The sequence below is a fragment of the Zootoca vivipara genome, chromosome 2, assembly GCF_963506605.1.
Source record: "Zootoca vivipara chromosome 2, rZooViv1.1, whole genome shotgun sequence".
NCBI lineage: Eukaryota > Metazoa > Chordata > Lepidosauria > Squamata > Lacertidae > Zootoca > Zootoca vivipara.
Window position 1 is genome coordinate 54,138,082 of NC_083277.1, and position 13,756 is coordinate 54,151,837.

Below are 13,756 nucleotides of genomic sequence, written 5' to 3' on the forward strand. Positions count from 1 at the left end.
GTGTCATGGTTGCTCTGCAAGCATCACACACTGGCAATACAGATGGATTGTACTCTGAAAAGGACTGATGAGTTTATAATTTCAGGTCAGCGGTTGGACTAGATGATATTTTGGGTCATTAACTCTGATTCTGTGCATTCAGCTGTGCTCTTTGCCCATGAAGATGAAGACTAGCATCATGGTACAACACACATATGGCAAACAAGTGTTCAAAGTGCTGTTTCATGGTTCCTTGACCACAGTGCCCATTTTGCCGGCTTTTCATTATGTTACAGTCATCCTGCCTAGAGAATTGTACCTGGGAAAAGAAGATGAAAGGGTTTTTTATATGAAGGCTTATTACTGACAAGATTGAGCTTGTCAGATGCAGTTTAACATTGGAGGTGAATTACTAGTTTAGCTAAACTTAAAAGAGATACTAAGAATAATGTTCCTTATTCTTAGAGATACTGTACTAAGAATAATGGACTTTTCCAATTTTAGGCCATCCAGTGCAGATAAATGAATGATATGAATTCAGGTATGCTTCTTGATAGTTGGTCTTGAAAGGAAAAATCAAGCTGAAATGATAATAAAGGTTGCTGCTCAAGATTATTAAAATTCTTACAGCCCTTGTTATCTCTGAAAAGATACTTCTTTTACACCAGGCACTATGGAAGTTGATGTTCATTGTTCTAATCAGTCATGAGTTCAAGAACCAGACCTATGACCAACATGATAATGTTTTTATTTCAACATTTCTTTGATGTCTTCCAGTGACAAAAACAAACAGGAGCCAGCTGTGTCTCAGCTAGCTTTTGCAATAATAATAATATATGTTAATCTCCCACATTTCTACTGTTCTCACCATAAGTATCCCAGCTGTCCCTGGTTTTATACGGCTGCAGTCCTAGACCATCTTAGCTGGGAGTAAGCACCACTGAACTCAGTGAGGCTTACCTCTGAGCAGACATGTAAAGTTTTGCATTTTAAATATGGTTTACTTCTTGAGCTAGGCAGGCTATGCACAGGCATTTTACTAAACTTAAGGCTTACTTTAGAAATTCCTGACTAACTAGATTTTAGTTGAAGTCGGATCATATTTTACTGTAGTGGGGAGCAAAGGAAGTAGTTGACCATTAAACTCCTTGCTGCCTTCATTCTATAGACCAAGACTCAGCTGCTTTTTGTGTGTGGTAAAAACCAAAGCTTATGGAGAAAGTAAAGTTAAAAGAAGTCTGGAACAACTGCTCTTCCTTCACCAGCACACACACACACGCACACACACAACACTACATTCTTCAGAGAAACAGCAGAGGAGAATGTACCATACTCATTTGGTGATTGTAAGGTTTTAGATTTGACCTTGGGGAATTGGCTAATTGCTTTTCCAGGCCTTGGTTTTCTACATTAAAATAACCAGGATAACCACTCATTGTACAATTATGAAACAATCTTTGGTCTTTAGAGGATATCATCTGTGTAAACAACAAGTGCTGTTTTCTGGCAAGGAAATATGCAGCAGCATATGCGCATGTACATAATATTAAGTATAACATAAATCTATTCCTTTATCAATTTCCGCTTTGCTTCCACATCACATATCCTGCAAACATTTCTTGTTCTAGGAAACTAGAGAATAGCAAATCAGAGGTTATTGTCTTGTAAATGAGCTTTTAACTGATTAACCAGCTAGAAGGAAGGAAGGAGACAATCTATAAGAGGGGGAAATGTTCCATCAGTTCTGTTCATGTTTAAAGTCTAGGTCCTTCCTAGCTGAGATATGGGAGTGGGTTGGCTTGGCAGACATTGGAATGGAAATAAGAGATTTCACATATCACTTTTTGTTCTTGAAACAGTACCAATATCACTGCTGTCAACATACTCAGGTGAATTTTAAGCAATGAAGTAAGAAAAACATGAAAGGCAGAAAGTACAGTGACATAATTACATAATTGATAGTGGTAATTCACGAAATAGCCATTGATAATACAGACATCCTGGTATTGGTAAGCCAATCACATGTTAACATATGGACCCTGAATTTTCAAGTTGCAATCTCCCTCCTAAGTTCCTTTGTTCAAGTTTGGCCATGATTGAATAAACAAAAGTAGCACTCATGTATGGAATTAATGCCTCAATGTGAATTCAGCTACTAGTAACCCAATTTGGGGAGTCCGAACACAAGAAAAGTCTTGCTGGATCAAGCATCCTGTTCTCACAGTGGCCAACAAGTTGTCTATAGGAAGCCTGCAACACTGACCTGAGTACAACAGCGCTCTCCCTACCTGTTATACACAGCACCTGGTGTTCAGAGACATACTGCCTTCAGAAGTGGAGGCAAAACAGAGCCTTGTCCTCAATGCAATTGTCTAATACAGGGGTCAGCAAACTTTTTCAGCAGGCGGCCGGTCCACTGTCCCTCAGACCTTGTGGTGGGCCGGACTATTTTTTTTGGGGGGGGGGGAATATGAACAAATTCCTATGCCCCACAAATAACCCAGAGATGCATTTTAAATAAAAGGACACAATCTACTCATGTAAAAACATGCTGATTCCTGGACTGTCCGCGGGCCGGATTTAGAAGGCGATTGGGCCGCATCCGGCCCCCAGGCCTTAGTTTGGGTACCCCTGGTCTAATACACTTTTAAAGCTATCTAACTTGATGGCCATTATACTATTAGTGGGAGCAATTTTTATAGATTAATTATGGGTTGTGCAAATAAATACCATCATTTGTCTTTTCTGAATCTTCCAACATTCAGCTTTATTGGATGGCCCCAAATTTATAGTTGGAGCTCTGAAAGTGTACTTAAACTCAAATATTTTGATAAGATGACAGAAGTGGGAACTCAGGAGAGAAAATGTATCTGCATATTGGATTTACATCCATTTCCTATGTTTATGCAATACAGTAAAAGAAGGATTGATATTCATTTTAAGTCCACAACTTTAAATTGAAATTTTAATTAATACATAATGTAACATAAGTCATTCAATTGCCTATTATTACAATCAAGACAAATATTGTGATTATAGGCAGATCTCAGGACTTCAAAAAAATGTAGCATGAATGTGAGGAACAGAGATGGATGAATGTTTTAAAAGAAAATAATCATCCCAACTATAAGAGGTAGCAAGAAAAAGACTGAATTTTCCAAGGTTAAAAAACCCCAGCCAAATTACTACAAAGTCTGCTTCTTACATCCTTCCAAATTTAACATTTCTCTGGCAGATGTTTACTCCCAGGAAATGACAAAAATAGACCTGTTTCTAGACTCTCTTCAATAATAATTTTGGATTTATTCCCATGGATATTTCTTGCAAGAGTTCAGGATGCAGCTCCCTAGAGCAAGCAAGAGGCCTGTAATGACTTGCTTTTTCCATTCCAAACAGAGATGATTTTAGGAAAATAGGCAAACCAAACAATATGGTTCCACAGCAACCACTAGCAACAATCTACTATGGATTTTGGATGCAGCCAACCTTCAGCAATAGGGCCTCGCAGGAAACCTGCCAAGGGCTTTGGGTCAGCAGCATAAAGATCAGCTAGCGTGATTTCATCCATCAGGAAGCCACTCAGGAAAGCCATGCCATCATTTACACCTGGCAACAAGGCTGCAGTACATTGCTGCAACAGCCCTTCAGCCGTTCAGTGTATAGAGGTGCCTTGCTGCTTCAGAGGCTCAACAGAACATTGTTCCTTCTGGTTCTGGGTGCATCTGAAGCTCAGTGCAATGCTAATGGAGAGGTACTTCATGAAAAGGGGAAGGAGCACAGTGACCCCTAGTTTGGTCGGCTGCAATGCCAGCCCAATTCTGTGGCCTCTTAACTCTGTTCTCAGAATAAGCAGGAAGACAAAGCCAATTATTTTCTCTGTTTTGCCTTCCCCATCTGTTCCACAATATAACTCATACATCTCACTATGAACAAGCAAAGTGGGGAAGCAGCTGAGTTCTGGGGACTTTCTGTGTTGCCAGAAACCTGGTGAAACTACTGGTACATGTCATGTGGAAAACTTAATTGTCCCAATCCTGTGATTTCCTCAAAAGGAAAATGCAGATGTGGGGACTGCCAGGGAGGTTGTTATTAAACATTTGCCACAGCCAAAACAAACCAGAACAAATCATTTTGAAGAGAAAGAAGGGCAGCCTTTGAGAACATTTGTGGATGGGAAACTGTAAATTCTCCTTTACAAATGCCACCTTCACTTTCATCATTTTGGCAAATATGTTTACCCCGGACACTGAGATTTAGCTCCGAAGGCCTTCTGGCCCATCACTGATAGAAGTGAAGTTACAGGGACCGAGGCAGAGGGGCTTCTCGGTAGTGGCGTCCACTCTGTGTCCACTCCCATCAGATGTCAAGGAGATAAATTACAGTATACAACTTTTAGAATACATCTGAAGGCAGCCCTGTATAGGGAAGTTTTTTTATGTTTGATATTTTTATGCTTTTATATTTGTTGGAAACTGTCCAGAATTGCTGGGGCAATCCAGTCAGATGGGTGGGGTACATCAATCAATCATTTACTGACAAATGGTGAAGAATCACACTAAAAGCAGGCTGAAGATACCCACTTCATGGTTTGCTTCATTGAATTAGTTCACCCAAAACAAAACACGAGCATCCTTAGTAACCCTGCTTAGGGATATAGTATGACCATCACAGTGGGGTGCAGTGCAGTCCTGCCTTCAGAAAGTTGACAATAAGTTGTATATCTAGACATCACAGAGACCCTAAAGACTTAAGGAAGTCCAGAGTATTATGACTACAAACAAGAAAAAAATTCTTGTTATGCAAAGACAAATGATTAGGCTCTGTTTACACTGTAGAACTTCCCAGGCAGGAAGCACTGGGGAAGGAAATGCAGACGATGTCCACAATCTCCATGCATTGCTTATGATCCCTGAACTTCAGTACTGGTAACAGGTAGGTAGCCGTGTTCGTATGACGTAGTTGAAACAAAATAAAAAAATTCCTTCCAGCAGCACCTTAGAGACCAACTAAGTTTGTCATTGGTATGAGCTTTCGTGTGCATGCACACTTCTTCAGATACTGGTAGAATGTGAACAGCAAAAGCACAATGTTTTCAGAGGGCTACATCTCTGAGAATGTGACTGTTTGCCCCATCACCAACATCCAAGTGTTGACAGTTTGTCTGAGGGGGCAGTAAGTGGGTGGGGAGGCCCTCACAAACAAGGACAAAAAACAATACCCTCTAAATTACATTATGCAATAATGAAAAACACAACTGTGAACATTTACACAATAAGTTACATGAAGAAACAGGTAAGCAATTACTTAAGCCAAGAATAGCAAATTATGCAAGCCCAGCATGAGGCTGGTCAGATTTCATAAATATGCAAGTATAAGCAGTACTTGATGTGTATACTGACTATAAGAGTTGGTTTCCTTGCTAAGTTTATGCTTTACAGTACTTGGTTGGAACCAACATTTAGCAATATCCAAACCAATTAGAAGTCTCAAGAAGGTGATCTAGAGACATTATGCAGCAGGAATGAGGGGAATGCCCAAACATTTTGATTTCATTAAAGCTGGTATAGCAGCTTGTTTAAACTAAGTCTGTTGCATATTTTTAAAACTGCAAACTATGTTTTGCTTGGCACTGGAAATGTGTTGCAGTGCCTTCTGTAAAAGAACAAAGGAAGGGCTTATTTTTAATATCTTGAGATAGTTAAAATGGATAAATAATAGGCTGTGTTCAAAGAACAAATGGTACATGCTCACCAGACTTATTGAATGAGCAATGACGGGGTATTTCTTGCATATGGAATGTGTGCATTGTAATTTCGTATCCCTAGACAGGTAATCCCCCCCCCCATAAAATTAAATAGCTTTTTAAAGGTCTAAGGTTCTCCCTCCCATGGGTGTAGCCAGGGGGGGCAGGGGGCAGTTGCCCTCCCCACCAAGAAAAACAATAGAAATACTTAACTGATCATTCACTTCGGTTTTGCTCCCACCCCACCCCATAATAATAATAATAATAATAATAATAATAATAATTTCTTATTTATACCCCGCGGCTTCCAACAAAACAGAAATTCTAAAATACAGAAATCCATCAAACATTAAAATACAGAAATCCATCAAACATTAAAAGCTTCCCTAAACAGGGCTGCCTTGAGATGCCTTCTAAAGGTCTGGTAATTGTTGTTCTCTTTGACCTCTAGTGGGAGGGCATTCCACAGGGTGGGTGCCACTACCGAGAAGGCCCTCTGCCTGGTTCCCTGTAACTTGGCTTCTCGTAGTGAGGGAACCGCCAGAAGACCCTCGGAGCTGGACCTCAGTGTCCGGGCAGAACGATGGGGGTGGAGACGCTCCTTCAGGTATACCGGACCGAGGCCGTTTAGGGCTTTAAAGGTCAGCACCAACACTTTGAATTGTGCTCGGAAACGTACTGGGAGCCAATGTAGGTCTTTCAGGACCGGTGTTATGTGGTCTCGGCGGCCGCTCCCAGTCACCAGTCTAACTGCCGCATTCTGGATTAGTCCTGCCCCCCCCCCCAACAAAAAATCTTGGCTATGCCCATGCTCCCTCCTCAGAAAAATAAATGGCAACAGTGCCAGTCTCAGGATTTAATGGGGCCTCAGGCAAGGCAGCCCGCACCTAGTAGAGGAGGGATGTGCAAATTAAGCAAAGCATTCTTCCTTTCTTCCCTTCTTGGGTGTTCCAGGCCTAGTGAAAATGGTGGTTGTCTGAGTGGCAGAGGCCCCTTCCCTATTTTGGCAACCGGCCGCCCTTGGGTGCCTCCTTGGGGAAGAGCTCCTTTTGCTCTTGCCAGCTGCTGATAACCCGAAGAGATTAACCCCGGTCGCAGAAGCCTCCCTTTGAGGGTAGGTGAGCGCTTTGCTGCCTTTCAGACAGAGCCGCGCCGGCTCCTGCCGCGCGCTCCTTCGTCTCCCCAGACTTTGACGTCAGCCGCCGGCCTCTCGAAGCGCTGCGGTTGCCCGCTTCAAAAGCAGCAGCAGCAGCATCGCTATAGAAACGCAGCTGTAGAAGTAGAGCGCGAGCCCGGGAATCCCGCTGTGAGCGAAGGCGGAGAACCCAGTGCGGGCGAGGAGGGGAGGCGAGATTTGCTTAAGGAGCCGTGGGGAGCAGTAGCTCCCCTGGGGGGGGGGTCTCCTTTTCTCTGACGCAGCGTTTGGGATTATGAGGGACGGCTTTGCTGAAACCCTCAGCGTGTGGACTCTCTGGCGTCTCAAAACTCCCGCGCCAACTCTCCCCTCCTCCCTCACAGCTGTGTCTTTCTCCCCCGCCTTTTTGGTTCCCCCTGCCCTGCATATCCCACCCCCCCACCCCAAACACACACAGCCTGTCCCACGAAGTGATGCCGCGCAGTTGTCGGGGAGTTGGCAGCTTGTCCGGCTGCCGCTTTCCTCAAACCTGCTGCGCTTCTTCGGTCTTACTCCGGAGGTGCCTTAATGCGAGGGGGGGGGGGCGGAAAGCAAGACGAGCTACAACTTCAAGGCGTACAGGACTAGGCGCCGCCTGTTGTTCTCTCTCCCCCCCCCTCCTCCTAGTAAGGAGGAAATGCATGAAGGGGAGGGGAGCTGGGACCTTTCCTCTTGCTTGTTCACCAAAAGAAAAAAGAAAAAGCAAGCCAGCAACTGGTAGCACTTCAGAGGCAGGACCTGAACTAACGCAACTCTCCCCAGCTTCCTCTCTTATGGAGCCCGATTGTAGAACCAAAGGAGGCTGATGCTGCGGAGCCAAGAAAGCTGCCCGCCCGCTCGTGGGGGCGGGAGGCTCTTATTGAGCTCTAATCTTCCCAACAAAGATCGCCTGTGACTTTTTCTGGCTGCTGCTTTAAAGCTAAGGGGGTGAAAAGGGGCGGGGGAGAAGACAGGCGGAGAGGAAGAGAAAACAGAAAAGAAGTGAACTTTTGACAGACTGGGAAAAAGGGGTCGAGAGAGGAGTGAGTGCGGGTTGCTCCGAACAGCACAGGGACCCCCGAGGAACGCGGGCGAGATGGGGATGTTTCTGGGCCCCTTGTGAGATGTTTTTGCAGGCCCCCTTTCCCGCTTTGCATCCTCAGTCTATGTAGTGGCCATGAACCGGCCGATGGACCAGGAGATGATCGAGCTGAAGAACTTGGGGCTGGAGAAGCAGCTCGACCTGACGCGAGGCCCACGAGGCACGTCTGAACGCCCCGTCCGGCTGGAGCGGGCCAACGCCCTGAGGATTTCTCCGGGGAAAGTGCCCGAAATCTTGAGCCGCGTGCGCCAGATCCGACTCCTGGGCGGCCAGAGCGACCCCAAACTGACTGAGGAGTTGGGCGAGGGGCATGTCTTCAAGCCCTGCGCCCAAAGCCAGTCGACCTGGTGTGATCTGTGCGGCGAGTTCATCTGGGGCGTGTACAAGAAGCGTCTGCAGTGCATCCGTGAGTACCGGCCTCCAGCCGCACGTGGCGGCATTTGCCAGGCAGCTTTGCATCCTCGCAGGAGGTTCTGAGAGAAGCAGGAGGGCAAGGTAGCGTTCGGTTAAGGGAGCATAAATTTGAAAAGAAATGGAAGAGAATAAATAGGAGTAATAAATAGGAGTAAATAGGAGTAAACTAAGTAGCCCAGAATGGTGTAGCCCTCTCTGGCTTCCATTACAGCTAGAAATTCAACTGGGATAGCTTCCCCATCACTTCTCTCACTGCTGAAAGAAGCTGTATACTGCTTGTCCTGCAGTTATTAAAAGTGAGAAGAGCTCTTTAATAAGAAAAGTGACAAGCCTATGGTACACAAAGAGAAAGGATAGGTAAAGGAAGTATTCTGTATTGGCCCAAGGGTTACTTGAAAACGGTTTGCTTTGGAAAGTTTTTAAATTTTGGAGGAATTGGGGTTTGGTGGGGCTAAAGAAACATACAGTACAAAATGATTCTGGTAGCTTGTTTGGATTTGGGTGAAAGTATGCACAGAATTGCAGCTTTAAGCAAATGGTGGAGCTTAAAGTAGACCTTGAGGTCACACCCACACCATGCATTTGAAGTCTATGGCTTCCCCAAATAAAACAGAGATCTATAGTTTCTTGAGGGTGTTGGGAATTGTAGCTCTGTGAAGGGTAAACTACAGTTCCCAATATTCTTTGGGGAAGCCATGTGCTTTAAATATATGGTTTGGATATGACCTTAGACAGTATTCTGTGCCAATGAATGTTCTCACATACCGTATTCCCATACCATTTGAGCATGTGAAGTCCTATGCAGATTTACAAGGGGGTGGTATAAAATGTGCATGCCATCATGAGTGACAGCTCTCTCAATGTCTGTTATACTGCAGCAATGCCTTAGAAGTAACTGAATGAATCCAAATCTAATTCAGTAATGCTAAGCAACATGTTCATTCTTTTCTACCATTTGGATTATCTGGATCATCTTTTGGTTTAGGAGTGGGTATGTGCAGACCATAGAAGAAATTGGAGTCCTCTTCTCTTTCTTCATTTGTTACTGAATAACACAGGCCAGAACTACCTCTGATTAAGAGCAACGTCGCAGAACATCCCAAATGAATGTTTGCTACAGTCTAGTCAGCAGCCCTCAATCATCATATTGTGGTGGTACCATCTAAGCTCCGGCTATATAAATTCTCATATGTAGTCCAAAGAGCAAGATTAGTTTTTAAGACTCTTTCTTTAAGTTCTCCTTTAAAGGGACACAAGGTTGACTAAAAAGAAGTGTGCATGCACACAAAAGCTCATACCAATGACAAACTTAGTTGGTCTCTAAGGTGCTACTGGAAGAATTTTTTTTACTTTGTTTAAAAAAAATAGTAAGGGGGTGGGAATGATCAGTGGTCTCAGACACCAAGCAGCCTGCATTTTCCCATGCATGAAAAGGGCTTCCACAATTCTTTCACTTGTTTCTGAAACATTGTTCTACATGGACGTGAAGCTAGTTAATGTGTGTGTGTGTGCATGTATCTCATCATCATCTGATTGGTAAAGGTACCCCGACCTTTAGGTCCAGTCGCGGACGACTCTGGGCTTGCAGCGCTCATCTCGCTCTATAGGCCAAGGGAGCCGGCGTTTGTCTGCAGACAGCTGGCGGACCAGAGCAGCACATGGAAACGCTGTGGTTTAGACCACAGCGCTACCCGCGTCCCATCATCTGATTAAGGGGCCCCTGACCATCAGGTCCAGTCGTGTCCGACTCTGGGGTTGCGGCGCTCATCTCGCTCTATAGGCCGAGGGAGCCGGCGTTTGTCCGTAGACAGCTTCCAGGTCAAATAACCATCTGATTATTTGCAGCTAAACACAATAACTCCCACATTTAAAATAATGTTTGTGTTGAGTGAAATGATCCACTGTGGATGTTTAACTATAAGCATTACCTTGGATGATGATGAACATACATAAGTGAATGAACGTGCTGTCGCAGTTGTTCTCAGTTGGGGGCTGAGGGAAGAAGACCAAAGGGGTTATGGTCCCAAATTATGATGGTTAAGGACATCATCCAGCCAAGGAAAGCCATCAGTTCCCATGGCATAATTGAAACTATGAATTAAAAAACTTCCCCAATGGCCAAGGCCCAGGCAGTCAACAAGTAGAACCATGGGGGATCTCCTTAAAGCTATTGCATATTGTTTATTAGAGGACATGTAGGGAAACTAGGTTAACTGAATGAGGTTTGCTTGGGCCAGAGATGACTCGGTATCTGTTTCTCCTTCCTCTCTGCCACTAAATCATTCCATGTTGAGAAAATGCATGTGGGAGTATGTGTAGGTTCATGAAAGCAGGCGTGGTATGGCCGTATCCAATATTATTCACTTAAATCCCCTATTTTTAAGACCACCAGTGAAGTCCTGTTTGTTTGGGTTGGATTATGAGAGGAGGCTACTGGGTGCTTGGGAGACCTTTGGTGTTCTTGTCAATCGCATGTGTATTCAGTTTCCTCTACTGGCTTATAGTGCCAGAGTTGATTTATTGCTAAGGGGTGACTCCTGATACTCCATGTAAAAGGATGCTCCATGTAAAAAAGATAAGTGGGTCCTGTAGTCCAATGGATTGCAATTCCTGCTAACCCCATTTTCCAATAGGATAATTGTGTGATACCAGTGCTGAATTGTGCAATGAAGTTGCACGTGGGTCACTGAAAGCCAGGGAAAGCTCTGCTATACCTTTCACTGGGGCCTGTACACAGATACTGTGTTTGTGTGTGCGCTTGCAGGGTGCTGGACAACAGCTGTTTTATTTCTCTTGTTCTGGTAGGCCAGGACCCAGATGATCCTGATTTGTGGCTGCTTATTTTAGTGACAGCCTATGTGAATATGTGATCAACTCAGCCCTTCCTGCCCACAGTTTGTGCGTGTTTGTGAAGCATCAAGGGCTGGAAAGGCTGCCCCTGTTGAATTTCTACCTGATAGGCAACTGTTGCCAGCATAGAGGCTCGGTCCAGAAAAAAAAAGATTGCATAGCTTTGGTCTTGTTAATTAATTGTACATAGTAAGTCTTCTGAGCAGGAACAGTATCATATGTGCGGTCTTCTTAGGACTTGGACTTGCTTCCAAACTTAGTCTGTACCAAGCACAAAGAATGGCTGAGAGCAATTTGATTGGCCTACCCTCAGTGTTCCCATCCTTTCAGCAACTGTAGCTGAAAGGATGTGGCTGCTCTAAGCTCAGTGGGTGTGATTTGGGTAGAGCTCCTTAACTGTGCCTCATAGCAGGCTTTGTATCCCTGAGCCTACCTTTGTCTATATATTTGTATCTAGCTGCCATACACCCTGAGAACTTCATTTGTTTTACCCTGAATTTGTTCCAGCCACTTTCTCAAATTGCTACCATGTCCTCTGCCTTGTGTCCTTATATTTGGTCCTCCCATAATTTACACTAATCCTGCAAGATTGCCTGTTGACTAACAGTTTTGTACAACGTCTAGCACACTGTTAAAGCTAAATAATGTTTAGTAATTGCAGTAGACTTAGCAAGGGGAACTCCTGTAACAAACTTGTCGCATCCTACAAAATGTTGTCATATAAATTGGACCTAAAAACAGAATTGTTACACTTTGAGCACTTAATTTTTTATTGCACCTTTGCTAACCTTGATTGCTTTTGTTAAAAACAATTGATTTGAGATGCAGAGGGCTAGAGCCAAATTCATACAAGAATAGCGATGGCATGGAATACTTTGGAGTACTACATCCTAATTGTATAAGGCAGTCCTTCAGTCAAGAGCAGTTCTGATTCTAGAATTCAGGCAGGATTAACAGTTTAGCATTAATTGCTCCCATATAAATTAGAACTCTGGTGCACCTTAATGAATAGGATACAAGTAGGATACTGCAATTGAAGTGCATTCTCCTAATGCCTGTAAAGCAGAGCAGATGTCACTAGAGGGTGTCAGAGTGTCCCTGGAAAAGAACAGGCAAAGAGACAAATCAGAAATAAATCTAACAGTTTGCATTGTGGAATTGGGCTTCACTGTCTTAGAATAATGCAATTGCTAAAGGCATTTCTCCTGCTGAGGAGCTTCATTAAAAAAAATTATTTGAAAAATCATGGTGGCAACTCTTATACTTGCCTGTAAAAGGACTGCTTTCTGTTGCTCAGTACTTGCAGTGGTGCAAGACAATTGGCAACTGCTAGAACCCTGAGATAGAATTACCATTTCTCTATGGTTTCGTGTTGTTCAGTATGATTCTTCTCTGTCCTCAGCTCTGTGATGTTTGTGGCTAGTGGCAGGCCCGCTGCTTGATGCTGATACTTTGGGTCAAGGCCCTAAAGTCATGCTTGGTCTAAACTCATTAAATTATATTTGCCTTCTGGCCTAAGAGACTTGAAGACACAGATTGCTTTCACTTTTCATTATTTTCTTCACTATCTTAGAGCCAAAACATAACCACGATTCGATTTTCAGTGGGCAGAATGTATAAAACATAAGAGTTTACTGTTGTACGATAAGAATATGTGCTGCTATAAAATGTGGAAAATAAAGATGGGTTTTGCAAAATATGTAGGTGAGAAAGATATTCATTTACTAATCTTTATGATTTTTAGGTGGAGCCAGTTATTTTCCAGCTCTTGATCTCTGCCATTTTAGTGATTCATTTTAGAACAAATCTGCCCAGTTACTGCTCCACAGATAAAAGCAGCACTAGATATACTGAGGTAGTTAAACAGGCATATGTATTCAACAGCTGACAGACAGACTCAGTCTAAAAATGAGTGCATGATGGTTGGTTATGGACTCTGGAGAGAGTACAGTAATGGACTCCAGAGTGATTTGCCTAAGTACTAAATTCCACAACTGCCATCATCCCTGGCCCTTAGTCATGCTTGCTAGGGCTCTTGGGGGTTGTAGTTCAGCAACTTCTGGAGGGCCAATAATTCCCCAGCCCTGTCCTATCACAGCAAATCCAGCTGGAAAAAGAATGGCTTTTTGCAGTTTGGAAAGTGATGGAATTGAAAAGTGTGTGATGGGTTAATAATTAATGGGAAGATGTATAAACATCCACAAGTAGATCGGGATGAATGCAGGATGCATGCTCGTTGTACAACTGCCCTGCAAACAAATTGGAATGAATGTTCAGTAAAGACCAGATATACTAATCTGACCTCTATGTGAGCTTTGTGTAATAAGAAAATTAGGAAGATTGCTCAATAAACCAGTTGTCTGGACTGTAGAGGTGTTCTGTGTTCTTTCTAGGGAAATAATTGCATTTCTCCAGCAACTTGATTGTTTGAATCAGGGGTCCCCAAACTAAGGCCCGGGGGCTGGATGCGGCCCAATCACCTTCTAAATCCGGCCCGCGGACAGTCCGGGAATCA

General features: G+C 43.7%; 1 protein-coding gene across 1 annotated transcript in view; it reads left to right on the forward strand.

The window, feature by feature from the left end:
* Window positions 1–7,556: 7,556 nt before the first annotated feature.
* RASSF1 (Ras association domain family member 1) overlaps window positions 7,557–13,756 on the forward strand; it is a 31,250-nt gene continuing 25,050 nt past the window's right edge. The window contains exon 1 of the mRNA XM_035106047.2: window positions 7,557–8,383. Coding sequence (XP_034961938.1) covers window positions 8,053–8,383 — 331 coding nt within the window. The 5' untranslated portion in view covers window positions 7,557–8,052. The remainder of the gene's footprint in view (window positions 8,384–13,756) is intronic.